The following is a 19,924-nucleotide window of genomic DNA, read 5'->3' on the forward strand; positions in this document are numbered from 1 at the left end:
TGTACAAATAAGCAAACAAATACTGCTGATTAGTTATAAAAAAATTATTTTCTTACATAAAACTAATCACATCAAAACCTTCTCATTGTAGTCTATTCCAACCATCCATAATAATGTAATCAGTTTCATGATGTGGACTTTTGTACCATGAAATCCTGGAGGACTAAGTTAGTATCCTACACCACACGAGTCACTATGTCTTTTTGACTGAGCTAAATGCAAAAAAATTATTTATACAAGCATATATCTACCCCTCACAAAATCTGTCTGTGGGTCTAATTACATCAAGTGACTTAACAGGGTCTGAACCTAGCACATTTGATGGCTGAGGTCAAAAGCAGCTACAGGTATCCCTCGAGATAAAAATGTTCGAGATGTGAATATTCGCTTATATGAATTTCCTAAATCAACACCACTATTTCAAGAATGAAAGCTTCCCCGCTTATATGAATTTTGGTCCTGGCAAAAATTTAAATTTCGGTCGCTGGGAGTCACTTGGCGCATCCATCTTGGGAAGACATGCGGAGAGAAAGTATTCTCGCTTACTGATCATTACCCCCCCTCCCTCCCATATGTCCCACAAGCCTGCATCTTTCCTTCCACCATTTGTTGTGTGTGTGTGTGAAGTGATCTCTCTTAATCCATGTGTATTCATGACATCCCAAAGAAAATATGAAAGGCTGGAGGTAATAAAGCAACATGAAGCATCTTCAGCTTCTAGTCCCACTTCTTCCACCCCTTCATCCTCCTGTGTGACTGTGGTGTCCTTGGTAGACAGCAGTGATGAGGTGGACAATCCTCCTCATCTCACTGAGTAAAGCCCTTACTCAGCCCACCTCTTTGTGGTGGTGAGCCCAGACTGCCCTCCCATAAGGTAATGTACCAAAGTTAAACAGTACAAGGTAACTCGTGTTTGGTTTAAATGTTCTTGGAATAACGCGATTGTTCAATTAATACCAAAAGTTAATTAACGCGCACCTATTTTTTAAATAACGCGGTCAAGACAGTTTAAATTTGCCGCACGTATTGGCCCGGTCACCTGGCAGTGGAGTCAAGTGTGATGCCTGGTGAAGTGCTTGTAAGTTATTACGATAAAGTTGCAGTCATGTCAACATTAAAAATTTTAATATTATTGTTAATAATAATAATTATTATAATAATAAAGATTAATCCTACTAATGATGAAGATAATGAAGTATTCTGTACAAAAACTGTAACGACGTCCACCAAGCTTCCCGCGTATCACTTTCACAGTTCACACCAGCACTACTTTTTCTCTGTGCTCTCATTTGCATTGTGTGTTTATCACGTACCTTTTTAGTGTTAAACGCTGTTTCCCCCATTGAGCATGGCTGGAAAACGTTCATCTGCCTCCTCTGGAGCGCCTAAGGCTAAAAAGGCATGAAAAACAATTGCAATGGACGTGAAATTAAATGAGATTACCCGCCTTCAGAGAGGATAGTGTGTGTTGGAGGTTGGTCGCATGCTTGGTTTAAGTGAGAGCACTGTTTGTACCCTGTGCGGTACGGTATATGATGGTTCCCCTAACTTGTACCATTTACATGTATTCTTATGGGAAAATTATGTTTAATTTACGCATTTGTTAATTAAGCCGTGGTTTTGAAGAACGTAACCCCCCAGTAAAACAAGTGGTGGGTGTATTTTATAAATATTTTTCATGTGTTAGGTAGTACAGTAAATTACAGTAGCAGTGTACTATTTATCATTAGTGAAGTAGGTTTTGTTCTTGCTTGTGAACCAATTTCATATTTTTGGGGTATTTTTGTCATTGGGAAACCGTGCCCTATTTTTCCCACACGTTTTTCTATTTCAGATACAGAAATTCACCTAACAAATGTTTTTTGGGGGATTTAACCCATTCGTGTCTCGAGGGATACCTGTACATTTATTCAGCATATAAAACTCTAAACAATTGTCTAATACACATCAACATTGAAATAAAGATAAAAAAAAGTTTAAACAATAAATGTATTTGTAATTATATAAAAATTATTTTTTTTTCCAGTATACAAATTTTATCCATGTTGAGATCTAGGATTGTGATTTGAATTGCATAAAATATTTAGCACCATCTCCATCATCATCCTACTACAGGGTATCTAAAATCAGCATGTGTACTGTACTTATAAATTCACAATATAGAAAAATCTTACCATTCCCTTCATGAACCTCCAAGTAAAACTAGTATACTGTACATACACTTACTGACCTGTGCTGGCAATTAGTCCTGAACACTTCTGCTTGATTCCCTTGACATCGTCAAAACTCAACTCCATATATGACACTCTGGCAGACACACACTCCCCTATGAACACCTATGGGGAAATGCATGTCACTCACTGCAAACACAATGCATAAGCAAGGTCAGCAATTCTCAATTCTCAACAAAAACACTAACCTTTTATTTGTGCTCTGCATAACGGCACTTTATCATCACAGAGTTAACAGGTTACATTGCTCAATTCAAAATGTTATTGCATAATGCAATGGGCATGGAAAAAAAAAAGCTACTGTAAAATAAAAAAAATAAAAAATAAATAAAAAAACTGTTGGAAACACTATTTCTCTCAGGTGTGAAAAAGAAAAAGATTCCTTGTAATAACCATTTCAAAAACTAATGCAGTTATTTGCCAAAAAATTTTCACCCTCGGAAATGAATTTCCATCACAAAAGTTTCATAACACCATTCTTTTTTAAATAATCTATATCAAGCTATCACTTTTTAACTATATAACTGGATGTAAAAGCATATTCACCGCCAAACATCAGTGATACAGTTAGCCCCTGCACATTCCCTAATACTGAAGTACAGTATATATTGTACATGTTCGTTCATCTAACAAACATTATCCTTTACTCTGCTTATCAATTTTGTTTTTTTGATTCTCCTACACTTTACTTAAAAAATCTGTGTCAGTCTTTCTTCGCCTAATATCTACATGCACTAATGACACAGTCCATCTTGTTTCTCTTTTACTCACATCATCTCTCTTACTTCTAATTAAAACTCCTTGATGATGAAGTTTTAGTTGAAGTACCCGGTACAGTATTTAAAGCTGCCTGTCTTTCTCAAACACAGGTATGCACCACCCTGTTCCCACTTAAAATATGCTTTGAGTATGTAATCAAAGTACCATATCTAGACCTTTAACTACACCACAAGCAGACATGATAACAATTGATGACATTGATTAGCAAATTTAGTCTCTTGTATGAGTGCCCACAATAATATTTCAACAATTTAGAATCTTTTCTCATACGAACATTGATGGTGGAAATTATTGGATTGAGATAAGGAAACCCCATTTTATGGCCAAAAGAACAAAATAAGCAACCTATAGGATACACCACCGATAAGCATCACTGAGCAGAGTCTGTTGGTGCCTATTGGCACGATGGTCCTGTATTATCCAAACAGTATGTGTTTTTGCCGTTATGGTAGGCTCTACCCAGGAGTACTCAACAGTAGTCTATCTTGAAGGTCACGTGTTAAGACTAAAAAGGCTTCTTCCATACTTTGTCTGTCTCTTGTAATTTCTTATGCTCTACCCATCTTCAGTCAAGCCGGGGAACTGATCTAAAAATGCCCTTGCCTATTATGACCACCTAATTATGACATTAATACTTTACTCTACAGATACTACAAAAAAAAAATAAAAAATTAACTTAAGCATTCCATGTATGAATGCACTTATTTTGGTCGTGGTAATATACACAATAATCAAGGTTTTTAGAACTTGCTACCGGAGAGAATCATTGTTTTCAACAATATACTGTACGTACAAGTACATTTTCTCTCATCTTATTAGGAAGACCTAAAATATTAAAGTCAAAATGCAGCAGAAGAGGGCAAGTCATTTTTTCATCTCAATCATTGACTGTACTGTTATGTGGAACCATATTTCAGTGTAAATGCTGGAGATGGAAACTGACAAGGAGTTAAGGAGTTACAGCAACACTTTAGTGTAAAAGGTCAGAGATGAAGATACACAGACAAGGTAATGATCAAAAAGAAAGAGGTAAAGAGAGCAATAACAACAGAAAGTTTTAATTGGGAAGTAAAGGAAAAAAGTCATGACTTAGCAGATTTAATAATGTATGAAAGTTCATTAATTCTTGAAAAAGTACACAGGCTCATTAATTTTTTTTTAATATACTGCGAGTTTACTTTATATATAGTATATGTCTGGGAGTCATGATGAGAGTATTTCAAGAAAAGCCAAAGCAAATTATAGAAAGCAATTTTGGGGATGGTTATTTAAGTCCAGGTATTCCTAAGTTTCCTAAGCTACAAAATTTAAGATTAAGTAACTTTACACAGAAACTTCAACTGGCACTTGTTCACTTTGTACACTACTTGTTAGCAAATACTGTATGTGTGGATAATTTCACTTGTCTTGCTCCACAATCACAATTATTTCCCTCTTCTCTGAGGTTCATGTACCCCCTTGATCCATCCCACACAAAAGAAGGGAGGTAAAAAGATAAAATGATAGATGTTCTGAGATTCTAGGTCTCCTTACAGAGGTGAGAGAAAACACTAAGTTAACACTCCAGAAAACCTCCTGTTATAGTAGGTGTTCCAGTTAGTGGTGCACCTTAAACAATTAACTACGAATATAAAAATTTAACATTCACTGTCATATTTATGTTGCTTCATGCAGTAACACAGTGACATGAAAATATTAACTAAAAATTTGCTTTCAGCAAGGTAGGTGTATGATAAGTATTGGTTGAATCAATCTGATCTGTATTTTGTTGATAATAATTTAATGTACTGTATATAAACACTAGAGAAACGGAGAAGAAAACAGTCCACATGACGTGTGTATTTCACTAATGCTGGTCATACACCACCTGCACAAAAAAAAGCAATTTATTATTCAATTTTAATTATACAAAAACACGATGCATATTCACCAACCTCGTTAAGGGCCAAGAATGGGAGTACTCTCCTTGCCATTCCTGTTTCACTGCATGGGGGAATACTCTCCCGTATTGCACAAGCATGAGGCTCCAAATCCAAGTACCTGTGCAGTACTTGAGTGTCAGGTACAGTATAAGGTTCTCATTCAGTTAAAGAGGCAATCTTTTGTGACACTAGTTTGAGGTGGATAACATATAGCTCATTTCCTATACTTTACTGCACATCTTTCTAAAAAAATTCCAATATATTTTGAAATAAAAGAGTTAGGTTAAATAAAATCATCATAAACTGGAAGGAAATATTTTGTAAGTCAATAACTGTCTGTATTTACTGTATTTGCCGGCATATAAGACGCACTCCTATTTTACAAGGATATTTTGTGGGATTTTTTTTTTTGTACATTTCGTCTTACAATTATTGAAAGTAATTTTAAATGTTTTGAAGGGGAAAACATATGATTTTGTGCATGTAAATACAATATATACCAGAATCAAGTAGGAAATCATATATAGTAACATTATACTAACCCAACTCTACCTCTGATCAGAGCAAGCTGTGTGGCTTGTTTATATTTTGGTCAAGAGAATTACCAACAGAATGTGACTCGTATTTTTCCCTGTGATGTTTTGTGTTGCCGCGATCTACCACCAGGGTGTAACACCATCACTCTTGTTTTGGAGTCATCGACTCATTGCAAAAGGCTGACTGGCGGCTGAACTTTCTGTTAACATTTCTTTAATCTTTCTAGGGGCATTTTTCATTTAGATAATAAACAAATGTTTCTTAAAGACAATACAGTCTTTAATTAATTTAAGACATGTATCTGGTGTGGGTTACGTCTGCTGGGGAAGGAGGTACAGTGAGATGTTGTGAACTTCCCTCTGCCGTTAAGCCAATGTAAGCCATTATTTGCGTCTTCGTCAAATTTGCCGTAAGTTTGTGATAATAGATTGTGATAATTTGGCTTGTTTTTCAGTATTTTATTATTAGTAACACAATTTTTGTGCTTAGTGGACTACTGCTCATCCCAGACTCACTAGCTAGGCACCTCCGCCTACGGCCTCCCATCCGTAATACAGGCGCATTAGATGCAGGGTAATTTGTGATACATAAAAAATTAAATAAAAATGCGTCTTATTTGCCGGCAAATAGGGTATATCTAACACATACCTCAATGGAGTGATCTGTCTTTAGCTATTCCCTATAAGAGTAATAGTAGCATTCTTAGGGCAAATACAGTCCTAATATATATAACCTTCACTATAAATGAACATGACTCTGAATGCAATCCCACAGTTAGGATCATATCTGGCACTATCAACCTCTCAACTGCCAAATGGGAATGGTCTTTTGTCCCTAACTCCTGAGAGCAGTAAGCACACTAACAAGTCACCTGACATAGAATATCAAGCAAGAAAATACCTGTATTCATGGTATCGAAGCTGTTGGTCATGAAGTTCCACAGGAGGTTTAAAAATGTCATCACCAATCAGTGTGACACGAATTCTGCTTCTGAATGTCCAACGGAATTTTCCCTGTTGGTGCAAACTTAACTATGTTAAGATACAGACACGGAAAAAAAATATAAAATAAAATAAATAAATAAAATTAATTTACTTATGTGAGACAGTAATTCTAACAAGTTATCTTTATATTTACATTTGGATGATTTGGGACAGGTATAATTCTCTGAAAATCTGTTAAACAAATACTGTACAGTAAATGCACTGTACTCCACTTTGGGGAAATGAAGAGAGAAAAACTGTGGATTCAGTTCCAGTCTAATAGTACTCTTCTTCTCTTCCTTTGTGAATTTTGAAACAATAACAGCCTCACTGAACCAATAAAAGGAAATAAACACTTGCCTTCAAAAGCTTCTCAACTGCTTCTTTAACTTCCACAGAGTATTTTTGTGGAAGGCACAACTGTCCTTTTGATCTTGTTGGATCTGAGTTGAACCCAATAAGAGGTTTGTTTCTGTCTAAAATTTTTGAAGCGGCAAGCAGGTAGGTTCCATCACCACCTGTGGTCACAACAGCATCAGCCCACTGAATATTTGACTCTGTGTAGTCAAACCGATACACAGTTTTTGTCTCGATACCGGCTGCAGTGAAGACACTATTGACTGTGTTTTCAACACCCTAAAGAAATACATATGATATAATTTATGTAACCATTAGTCTTTCAGTTCACTTGATGCATCTGTTTAGTCACTAAGTTCTCATTCTCTCCACACATAAATATTCCCATATTTAATTCATCATCTACTCCTTTGCAATATCTTATCTTTTTTCTCAACCATTTTTCTTTAGTTACTCTCCAACCACACAGTCACAATTCCCTCCCCCCCCCAAAAAACGGAACTCATATACAGTACAGCTCCTCCCCGACTTACGACCACCCGCACTTACGACCTGCCTCAGTCGTACCAAAATTTTTTCAAATTACGTATTTTCGAGTCCCAACATCAGTGATTGTGCTGTGTACTGACAAAAATTTTTGTTTGTAATTCACTTTAAAATGGCTGGCAAGCTTAAATGTGAGAGTTTTGTGGTGCTGAGAAGAAAAAGAGACACCCATTTTAGATTTTCTATGTATTATTTAAGCATTTTCGACTTACGACCATTTTGACTTACGACCTGGATTTGGGTCCCTAACTCCGTCGTAAGTCGAGGAGGAGCTGTATGTCACAAGCATGATACAAACCTATCTAGTGTCACATAACTATGTATAATTAGTGATCACTAACAAAGACTGCATTATTCTGTTTGACATTGCTACACTTGATGGCACACTGAGCTTTCTTTTGTCACTCCTTTCCCAGGTAGAACTATTTCTAAAAGCTCTGCTTCACTTCCTATCTCTCCTGAAAATATTGCCCAAATTCTGGTAGCTTATCAGTCTTCAGGTTGTACAGCTTCCATTCCACTTTACAGCCTGATGCCCAACAACAGCCAGCTCACAAAATGTTGTTCATCTTGTTTTTGGGTCTAGACCCAGCAAAATCCTAAACACTGTTGACTGGCCTAACCATATACTTCCCCATTACAAATATAGTCATTGATGGGAAAATTGGAAGTAAGATTTGTGAGCTGTGTTGCAGATTTATCCTGCTCTGGTAGTGGAACAATCTTTTAGCACCACCTCCTCCCTCTTTTTAGCTAGCTTCTGTAACATGAGGCATCTGGCAGGGGGTATCAAGCAATAAAGGGTGGAGTGAGCTTGGAAATCTCATTTTGCTGAGTCTGCAGCTAGATGCCCTCTTTCCTTTTGTGGAGTAGTGAACAAGCAAGTGGAGCTGAATATGGTGGAGCTCAAACAAGTTGCATCCACAGTTAGTGTGATGCTACAACTCGGCAGTTTCCTGCTATTAATGGCAACAAATGAAATAAGGATAGCTAATCAGTCTGATTAGTTAGTCTCACCACCAATGTCTACAGTTTACAGTACCAGGGTATAAACCCTTGAGCAAGGTGGGTGATATTATATGAACTTATGAACTGCCTGGCTACAGGCTCATCTCTTAATGGAATTTCCAAGATTAATCCTACATTTATTAAATACAATAATTTTTATTTCATTTACAGTAATGTTCAATAATGTTGTAATATTCATCCAACAAACTCTTACCAATATTTATAACCATTTTACTGACTGACAATATCATCACTGTACAACAGCTCTTAGTTCCAATCTTTTTTATCACTTCTGAATTCCAAACTGTACCTGTAAGACATGCTACAACCATCCTTACTACTCCTATTGTGTATAAGTTATATATTGTAACTATAGCACCTCACCCAATCCTAAATTAACTTACTCTGGCATAAAACTTTAACCATTCACTCACTCCAAGCAGAGCCCAAGCGTACCTACTCCACGTCCCGACAATCATCCAACAACTGCCCAACTCACAAGTAATCCAATACAGTAACAGATACTTTGCCTCGTGGGCCCCTCAGCTTTCTGGGCCCTGGGACAACAGTACCTCCAGACCCCACTATGCTTGGACCCTAACTCTAAGACATGGTCAATTCACTATACAGAAGCTCCTCACTGTCTCTGATAACTTTCCTCTCACACCAGTTAATACTTTCTTAATCTATACCAAAAACAATATATAATAAAGAAGACTGGGAGGGTGTGTGTTGCTCTTGCTTCTGGCCTCTGTGTACCAGCAGTGGGAGAAGACTTGCAAGAGTTGAGATAAACTCTGCATCTATCACTATCCTATCTAAACTGTTTTTCTTATATCCTTTTGAAATCTGTGTCCTTAACTCCCAATGGAAGCAATGACAAAAGCATCTGATGGGTACTGTATATTAATTCAGTATATTAAACCAACCTTATGAATATAATGATGGTACAGTAATATATTATAGTCTGATCCTCTTGCTGTAAGACATTTTTCTAGTTGCCTTTCAGTAAGTTCTGGGTGTCGACGCTTTTCAAATTCATATCTTGAAAGTTTTGTCAGTATGAGGACTCTCTTTGGTTTAAAATTTCCTGGCTCAAGGTGTTGAGGGGACATGACAGCATAACTTCTTCTACAGCCACACATTGTTACTCCTGTGGAACAGTGGGTATGAGAGGGACATGAAATATATGGTTTATTTATTCATACCAAATTTATCCTTTACATAGAGGTAACCTGTACTAAAAACAAACAAATAATGAATCTACTCTGAGGCTAACATATTTAGCAAAGATCCCTAATTGAGAACCATGGTTTGTCTGAACAATGAAAAAGAATTAATCTTGCGAGTATCAGATGCTACTTTCTGAACAATGAAAAAGAATTAATCTTGTGAGTATCAGATGCTACATTAAGTATTTATTAGTTTGAACCTTGCAGGGATAATAGTCCAGTCAAACAGCAGTGTGTTTTCTGAATGTATGTGTAGGAGAGGAGGTCCAATGAAGATCTGAAGAGACTGGAGATGTATGGGACCATTGATTTATGCTACTGTACTGTCTAAAACATTTAAAAAATGAGACAAAATATAGACTCTGAGTGATGATATAATCACAACTGTGCTTAGATTACTGAAAGTCTCTACTAAAACGTACAGGATCTCATTGGGGGTGGTGTTAATACCTGTGCTGTAAATATTGGCTTGTCACTTGTTTTCAATTTGATAGACTTCACTTTCACGTTTCCTCATTGTTCTCCCTGAAGGGGATGCTTTGCCTCTTATGCATTTATGGGATCCTTTTCCATTAGTTATCACAAGTTATCTGTGCTTATTGAGGATCAAGACTGTGTTAAGGACTTCATATGTGATCAGGAACTTATTGGAAGGATATGCAAGTGTCCAAAATGCTGCAGGGAACTGAAATTAAAGGTAAAATACTTGTTTAAGTGTAGCAGTCGGATACCATCACTGCACTCAACCCATCATGATATTAAAGTACAATAAGATTCTTTTGCTGTTATGGGGGTCGGGGAGTGGGGGTTAGGGCTAGCCCACTGGTTAGAAGTTAGGTAAGGTGAAGTTGGTTAGGTTTGGGTAGGTTCTGTGCATTATCATTTCCATTTTCTTATTTAGCATCATGCAGAAATCTTGGTGCATTCCATAAGTTCCTTTGGTAATCCTGGAGGAGATGGCTAACACCAGAACACGTTCGATTTTATTCATTTTTTCCACAGATGTTCTTTGAATGCTAGCAAGTACCTAATAAAAATGATACAACAATGCACAAAATCTATTAGAACCAGACCTAACAAACCAAAGCAACCCACCCAACTTTACCTAACTTCCTAGCCGGAGGGCTCTGACCCCTACTACATTAAAGAGAAAGAACTTATTTTGATATCTGGTACCAATGAAAGCAACTTTATTGAAGCATCAAGGTGTAATTTTAAATTTTTAGTGGATGTGAGAGTATGCTTGGAACGAGCAGTTAGACTGTAAACAAACGAACAGCAGACGACACGACAGATTTTTCAGCAGAATAATTACGGTAAATAAGTAATTTTTTCGCAAACAAAATGCAGAGGCATCATTTTAGTATCATATGATCAGTTTTCCCACCGAGTTTTACCCCGCAATATCGCTTATTCTTCATACTCTGCCCACTACAGGTGCTTTATGATTCTAGATAGGAAAAAATAAATAAATAAATAAATAAATAAATTATATATATATATATATATATATATATATATATATATATATATATATATATATATATATATATATATATATATATATATATATATATATATATATATATATATATATATATATATATATATATATATATATATATATATATATATATATATATATATATATATATATATATATATATATATATATATATATATATATATATATATATATATATATATATATATATATATATATATATATATATATATATATATATATATATATATATATATCATTAAAATAAATGGTTGTCATGTCATTTTTATTACTATAACCCAAAGAACATCTGTAGAAAAAATTTACAAAATTGAACAATTCCTTCTGGTGTTAGCCATCTGCTACATTATTACCAGCCAATCACCTCCAATCGACGCCAGTCACCAGTACAGTATATGTTTATGACCTACACGGATCGGGCAGTTGCTCTCACGTTCACAAAAAATGTAAAAGTACACCATAAAATAGTAAGTTCTTTCTGTTTAATAAGCCGGGGTCCGGAGGGTTGGGCCTCACTAATATGAAGTTAGGTTTCGTTAGGTAGGTTTCTTTGGTTAGATTGGTGAAGTCTTCGAACAATGCTTCTGCAGCGTGTTTTTCTTGTCAACTAAGGTTAGGTTAGGATTAATTTAGAAATAAGCACTTTTTAACATCAGCGGCTGTGAAGTCGTTAATTACCGATTGGCTGTGTACTGTCACAGCACGCCGAGAAAGAAAAAGCAATGCGTGCCTAGTTGCCTAATTATCTATCAAACAAAGTAATTTCCGTAAAAATTATTATTATATCAGAACTCACTGATGAAAATATGTAAAGAATAAGAAGTAAGTCCTCGTTTAATGTTGCCCCGACAACGTTGTTTCGTTATAACGTTGCTACTCTTTAGATACCCATGATTTGGACAACGTCCCGCTGATTAGGTATAAGATCGTCACGGAGCCGCCGCCCTCCTCTCCACTACCCACCACACACTCGCTCCACCTCCGCCCATCATTAAGTACAATACTATATGGTTTATTTTATTCATCTTTTTGTATGTATAATATATACTATTTTCGGTGAATTTATAATATCACACTGGCTTTTATTTCCGTATAAAAAATATGTATCTCGTAATGTTTACACAATTCTAAGATATTTTTCTTCTATGATATTTCCACCGGAAATTAAGGATAACTGATATATTAATTTTTCAAGATTATTACTTTCGCTCAGCAACAAGTGTCGCCATGATTTGTTTACTTATGGCAGAGGTGGTACGACTCCCTGCTCATGCATAGCTCCAGGCCTCAATCTTTGCTCTTTAAGCATCTGGGGCAAGAACAATGGGTTAGGTTAGGTTTTCTTGGTTGGTTGGTAATATAATGTTATTTATTCTAAAAAAGAACTCCAACTTTTTCGTTATGACTGTTGTGTGTGTGTGGGGATCTAAAAAAAAAAAATGATTTCCGGTGGAAATGGATATCAAATTCGTTCGAAACTCATCAAAATACATAGGTAAAAACTATTTTTAATATCGATATAAAGACTGGTGACACTATAAATTGACCCCATTTTCTATAAAAATTCCATTGAATTTATGTATATGTAATGTATTTTATGGGGCAAAGGGAGGCTGGGGAACGTTATTCCCGTATTTTATATATTTCTTATGGGGAAAATGTATTCCGTTAACGTCGCGGTTTTTAGGAACGGAACCACGAGGTTAAGTGAGGACTTGCTGTATCGGCAGTGGATATTCTGCCATGACCAGCTAAGTTCCTACTAACACTACTTTACTGTGAGTGCAGTCTGATTGGCTAATCATCCATTACCAGTGAACAACGCAAGAGCGATACGTGACCTTAACTCTGACGGTATTTGGCATTTATTTCATCGTGAATCGATCGTTGTGTAGCTATAAACATTCCTAACCAGAAGTTGTTCGATTTGGGTATTTTTTCCATCTTATCATTATAAAAGAGGCAACATTTACTAGAACCTAATAGAACCTGACCAAACCAACCAAAGACACCTACCTAACCTTATCTGACTTTCTAGCTATAAAGCGGACCCCCATTATATTAAAAAGAAAATAATTAGCGAATCAGAGTGCATTCACGGTAAAATAGCATTATTGAGAACGTAGCCGGTCACAGCAAAATATCCATTACGAAGAATATAAACAGCAAAACAAATAACATGTCAGCTGGGTAGTCCTCCATATTTGCCACCGTTCCTTATGGTAATCACTGTCTCCTCCACCTTTACCACTAATATCTTTAATTCCAAGATTTCCACTTTTCCTTCAGTGTTACTCACTAATATCAAAGCAATATGGTTATATATTTTATGCAATAGTAACAAGCTTGTGACAGCTTCGTAAGGAAATTCCGATATTATAGTTTTGCCAACTATAGAAACTGACAAAACAGATTCTCCTTTACAATTACAGTTGAAGTAATAATAGTCACGGGCTAAGACAGCATCTTCCCCAACTTGAAAACGTAAAATTAACGTACCTGTTTTCAGAATACTTGTATTTCTGTAGCTGAAGATACTCCTCAAATTATTCATAATTTATAATCACTTGATTAAAATACCTGTACAATTATAGGACACTTATTTTCCAGGTTATATTGTGTTAATAATTGCTAGATATCCACATAAGTGTGCAACTTTACAGTCAGCTGCTGACCGTCTGCCTGAGCTGACATCGCTTAATTCCATCAGTTCATATGGCAACGTGAGCTCGGTCTCCCTTTACTTGAAGACTAATAATGTTGTAAAGCTAAACCTCAAATTTAATTCACTTGAGGTTATTGAACAAAGGCATCAAACCCGTAAAACACTTACCAACAGTGCATAACAGACGTGATCGACCACCCAAGCGACTAACAAACCAATTAGTGGTAAAGAGGATAACATTAAGATTAATGTTTACATTACCCAACCTCACTGCTGTTAAACTTGATACAGCAAAGTAATATTATTACAAATGATTTTAGAGGAATGGAATAGGTTTATATATTTTTGCCTTTGTTGCAAAAAGAATAATGCAGCAGCTAACCATGAACTTTTAATGAATTTAGTAAATGAATCACAGTTCAAGAAGATTGTTTATCAATCAGAGTTGCCAACTTAGCGACTTTGTAGCTAGATCTAGAGCTTTTTGTTTTTTTCTAGCGACATTTTAGAGCGATTTGCGACTTGTCGCAAATCTAGAGATATCCACAGAAATCTAGCGACTTTCTGGATACTTTTGGACTGTCCATGAAAACTCAGTTTTCCTAATTTCGAGCCATAATATATAGCAACGGGGTTACAGGGACAATAAATAATAAGAAAAGTTTAATACATTTGAACGGGTCGTGGTACAAAAGGAGGGACACGTCTATTTCCTGATCACTTACTTTTACTTTTACTTTTATCCTCTTCACCACTGATCGGCTTGTTAGCCGCTTGGGCGATCGGTCACGTCTCTTTTCCTTTATATTCTTCACCAAAAGGTCGGCTCGCTAGCCGCCCGGGCGATCGGTCACGTCTCTGTCACGCACTGTTGGCAAATACTGGGCATGCACCGGCTCCTGAATGTACCTGAACCCGCTCCAGTGTTGGTCAAGTCTTGTCTTGAAAGAGCTCACACTCGGTGCCGTCACAACACTCTCTGGTAGATTGTTCCAAGAGTTTACAACCCTCACTCCGAAAAAGTTTGCCCTCACGGTTTTCCGGACTTGCGGCTTCTTCAATCTTGAGCTGTGACCCCTTGTGGGGCGAGCGTCCGCCAGCTCCAAGTAAGGACACTCAACTGAGTAGTGCCCCCTGAGATGCTTATAAACCTCAACTAGGTCCCCCCTTGCCCGTCTGTAGTATAAGCTAGGCAAGTTCAGGCGCTCCAATCTCTCAGGGTAGCTGAGATGCCGAAGTGCAGGCACCAGTTTGGTGGCCCTCCTTTGAACATTTTTGATGTCAGCCCGTCCATGCATCTAACACCCAAAAATTGTGGTCAGAAGTGGCAAATTACAGAGATGCGACAGGTGAAAACCCTTACCATGATCTGGCTGAAATTGCACTCGCTGCCTTATCTCTTCCGCATTCAAACGCAGATGTAGAGCGCACATTTAGTAGTATGAACTTTGTGAAATCAAAATTGCGCAACAAAATGAAACTATCGACATTAAAGGCAATTCTTACAATAAAGTATGGGTTAAAAAGACAGAACACCTGTTGTGCAAGTTATGAACTTCCTAGTGATATTTTAAGAAAGATAGGGACTGTGGAGGCACACAGTTACAAGAGAACCTGAACCAAGCACTTCACATGCTTCCAGCTCTACAGTTGTTCACACTGCCGACGACTACGAAGAGGACTGGGATGCAATTACTATTGAATAATAGGTAAGTGTGCACATTAAACTTTAAAAAAAATAATATTTTTATTTTTACATAATGCATTTTATTTATACTCCGTCCATTATAGTCGGCATTATGAAAATATTATTTGCATCAAATTACTGAAGGGGGGGAATAATAGCTAGCGACTTTCCATGGAAGACTTAGCGACATTTAGCTACTTTTAGGTACCAGCCTAGCGACATTTGAAAATCCGAGTTGGCAACCCTGTTATCAATAACTACAGGTCTCGACCTTCAACACCACTAAATATTAGTACTAACCCGAGTCATTTTTAGTGCACTATAGGTGTACACTAATGCAAAAAATCATCAAAATGAGGTGATTTAAGAGTTGTGTATTTGTATTGTATTAAATAAATGTAATTTTGCTTATGTACAGACAAATGTTACGGAGACAATATAACTGATTTTGCGCCAAATTATTGCATGAATTAAAAATGAAATCCAAATGGAAACACCTAGATAATTGCACACTAGTTTGAAGTTTTAGTATTGCTTCTGGGATTAATTACTTACTGTACAGTACTGTAGTCTGTTCAACTTTGTAAATGAGGACCAGGGTCAGTTTGTAGCAATCCAGATGATTGGCTGGCAAACATAGATGCTTCAAGTCACTACAGCTTTTTACTATGTGATCTATCGTATTCATATCCTGATAATTTAAGGAATAAATTTCATGTGTTGATCTAATACATGTGCTTGTGTTAAGTTTTGGGGCCTCAAAATTTTTCCAAAAGAACGCATCTCAACTTATATAATGGAAGTCAATGGGACCTTTGCCCACCAGGGTAAAGGTCAATGACCCACATCAGGTCCAAATACTAATACTAATACTAATACTATTACTACTACTACTACTACTAATAATAATAATAATTAATAAAAAAAATATATATATATTAACTACATATATATAATACTAATAAAGTACCATAAATAAATACACACACACACAAAAAAATATTAATAGTGAGAAACAATATATGTGTTCATTTGTCAAAGAAAGAGAAACAAGTGAAACCTTGTAATTGTGTGTAAATGAGGCAGAAAGTCAGATCAGCAACCTGGGACTTGATCACAAATTGGGGTCCGACTAATTACCCAAATGTACCCAAATATAGCCGGAATGAAGTCAAATAATGGTCCTAGATGAATAAATCGGACTGCAAATCACTTCTCGACAAATATTTGGTGTCAGAAAGTCACAAAAAATTGGAAAACTTACTTTAATCTGAGTTAATAGATCGCGTGCATGTACCGACGGAGCGAGGAATTACCCAAATGTAGTCGCAATGAAGTCAAATAATGGTCCTAGATGAATAAATCGGACTGCCAATCACTTCTCGACTAGTATTTGGTGTCACAAAGTCACAAAAAATTGGTAAACTTAATTTAATGAGTTAATAGATCGAGTGCATGTACCTAACCTAACGTAACCTAACCTAACCTCGACTAGTATTTGGTGTCACGAAGTCAAAAAATATTGGTAAACTTAATTTAATCTGAGTTAATAGATCAAGTGCATGTACCTAACCTAATCTAATCTAATCTAATCTAACCTAACCTAACCTAACCTAACCTAACCTAACCTAACCTAACCCAACCCAACCCAACCCAACCCAACCCAACCCAACCCAACCAGCAACCCAACCCTTATTAGCCAACCCAAGCAACCCAACACAACACAACACAACACAACTCAGATTAAATTAAGTTTACCAATTTTTTGTGACTTTCTGACACCAAATACTGGTCGAGAAGTGATTGGCAGTCCGATTTATTCATCTAGGACCATTATTTGACTTCATTCCGGCTATATTTGGCTATATTTGGGTACATTTGGGTAATTAGTCAGACCGCAATTAATTTTCGTGATGTATTATGGCAACAGGGTCTACCATTAGACAATACATTATGCTTCCAATATCTTCCCAGGCGGTAGTAACTCCCCTTTTGATAGCTGCATACTACGTGACCGGCAGCCGAAAAGTGAGGTTCAGGCTTGAATTGAATTGAAAGTTTATTTAGCCAGAAAAACACAAATACAGAGTGGATAATAATAATAACATTAACAAGGCTGAGCCAGTTGAGAACCTGGGCTCTCTTTTAGGCACCTGATATATACTATACATTTATCTCAAGGAAGAATTATGTAACATTTAGTATCATCTGGAATAGTACAATAGCATGGTGGTAATAAGAACATCTTATAATGTTACCACGGTTATCACTTCAATATTTATTATTTTTATTTATTTATTTTTATTTGTTTTAGTTTATATATTTTTTTTATATAAATACCTGTATATAAATTACAGTGGAATTGAAAAACATAAGTATAATGGGGGAGCAGTACAACATGGGTTGTACAGTAATAAGGTTGAACAAGAGGACAGAGCTGTCAGGATTATGTCTAGTTGACAATTATGTTTATTGCAATGGTAATTACTTATCTATTTACATGATAATTTTTGATAAAACGGTTTTGATGGTACAATAAAAGCAAGTACAGTACTGTAAATATAGCAGGTGTTACAAGAAATATTAATACTTCGACAATATATATTTTTTACGAGATGATTTAAAGGAAGTTCCATAGACTTTGCTCGGATGGGTGGGGGTAAGTTGTTCCACACTTTCACACCGTGATATTTTATGGAGGTCTGGGACTGAGAGAAGCGCATGGGGGGTGGTCTTGGTAGATGTGGGTGCCTTAAGTTGTATCTCTAATTATTCCGGAACTGGAAGTAATTATTGTCAAGCAAGTGATTGACAGATTTGTAAACAAAGAGGGCACAGCAGTAGGTGTTAATATCTTCGAATTTTAAAATTTTCAATATAGCAAATTTTTCGTTTGTGTGATCTGTTTTTTCAAGTAGGTCATTGTCCGTACAACTCTCTTTTGTGCAGTAACCAGGGATTTTGTTTTTGAAGAGCCAGAAGCCCCCCATAGTGTGTGACAGTGTATCAGGTGTTGGTAAACAAGATCATGATAGATTTCTTTCATTGCTGGGAGTGAGTGACTGTCGAGTGTGATACATGATACCGCATTGTTTATTGACTTTACTGTGAATGGCTTGTACAGTATATGGTTTCTCCAGTTAAGTTTCTCATCAACAATAACTCCGAGGGATTTAGTATTTTGTTCCCGTTTGAGAACTGTATTACCAAGGTACAGGGGGTCCAAGTCTGGGGGTAAGTTTTTCCTTCTGTGAAATATCGTGTAGTGGGTTTTCTCAAGGTTTAAGGTCAGTTTATCACGTATTACCCAGGTCCTGACTTTAGTTAATTCAGTGTTCATAGTTCTCATCAAGGAATGGAGGTCTGAGTTGCTGGCATAGAGATTACTATCGTCTGCAAATAATTTGTATTTTATGAGTGTGCTGGCGTGGCATATGTCGTTTATGTACAACAAAAACAGTACTGGACCGAGAATGGAACCTTGGGGGACGCCATACAAGATTGGCGAGGAGTCAGATTGGTGATTATTATAGCAGACATACTGCATCCTGTTGGACAGACATGAGGTAAACCAATTGTGGGACAGGCCCCTAACGCCGTAATGTTCAAGCTTTGAAAGGAGGATGGTATGGTCGACAGTATCGAAGGCTTTTGAGAGGTCCAAGAATATACCGACTGTGAACTGACTGTCATCAAAGGAATTTAAGATGTCATTAGTAAAGGATAGCAGAGCACTTTCAGTCGACCTTCTAGCTCTAAATCCAAACTGGGAGTCTGTAAAGATGGTATGGGCATTGCAGAAGGAATTTAGTCTATTACATACTAGCTTTTCCAGTATGTTACTCAAAGCTGGGAGGACTGATGTGAGACCTTTGTCCCCAGATTTTTTATATGCTGGGTGAACTTTAGCAATTTTCAGTTTATCCGGAAAGACATCACTAGCGAAGGAGGAGTTACAAATGTGTAGAACAGGTAGTAGTAAGTGGGCGACTTTCTTAATGATGCTCATTGGTATATTGTCTTCGCCTGCTGCTGCATCTTTGGACATTTTTATGATGGCTAGTAATTCATCTGCTGTGACAGGGGATAAGAACAGCTCATTTTGCTGTCTGTTTTGCAGGCAGACTCTAAATTCCTCATGGTGATCAGGGATGCTCTCTGCCAGATTTTTGCCAACATTAATAAAATATTCATTGAAGTGATTGGCAATGGGGGAGGGTTCCGTTACAACTGAATCATTTATCATAAAAGCTGAGTGGGGGGCTGAAGGCTGAGTGTTCCTGTTCTGAATAGAATTTATGACATTCCAGGTTTTCTTACTGTCGCCTGATGCTGACTGGAGCTTATTTGTATAATAGCTACGTCTGGCATTTCTAACTGCTTGAGTTACTCTATTTCTGATACTTCGGTAAGCATCACCGAAAGTTATGGGTCTTTTTGCAAATTTCCTT

At 36.7% G+C, this 19,924-nt stretch overlaps 1 protein-coding gene across 2 annotated transcripts in view; it reads right to left on the minus strand.

Moving 5' to 3' along the window:
• Positions 1 to 14,079, minus strand: part of LOC121861883 (NAD kinase 2, mitochondrial-like) — a 16,057-nt gene extending 1,978 nt beyond the window's left edge. The window contains exons 1-6 of one of the 2 annotated variants that reach the window (XM_042359790.1): positions 13,955 to 14,079; positions 9,294 to 9,517; positions 6,814 to 7,089; positions 6,371 to 6,483; positions 4,946 to 5,051; positions 2,231 to 2,336 (exon numbers count right to left, since the gene is read on the minus strand). In XM_042359790.1, coding sequence (XP_042215724.1) covers positions 2,231 to 2,336; positions 4,946 to 5,051; positions 6,371 to 6,483; positions 6,814 to 7,089; positions 9,294 to 9,509 — 817 coding nt within the window. In that variant the 5' untranslated portion in view covers positions 9,510 to 9,517; positions 13,955 to 14,079. Of the gene's footprint in view, positions 1 to 2,230; positions 2,337 to 4,945; positions 5,052 to 6,370; positions 6,484 to 6,813; positions 7,090 to 9,293; positions 9,518 to 13,620; positions 13,838 to 13,954 lie in introns of those variants that run through there. The other variant, XM_042359786.1, reaches the window with a different exon arrangement.
• Positions 14,080 to 19,924: the final 5,845 nt, after the last annotated feature.

Source organism: Homarus americanus, unplaced genomic scaffold (assembly GCF_018991925.1).
Source record: "Homarus americanus isolate GMGI-L3 unplaced genomic scaffold, GMGI_Hamer_2.0 scaffold40248, whole genome shotgun sequence".
NCBI classification, from domain to species: domain Eukaryota; kingdom Metazoa; phylum Arthropoda; class Malacostraca; order Decapoda; family Nephropidae; genus Homarus; species Homarus americanus.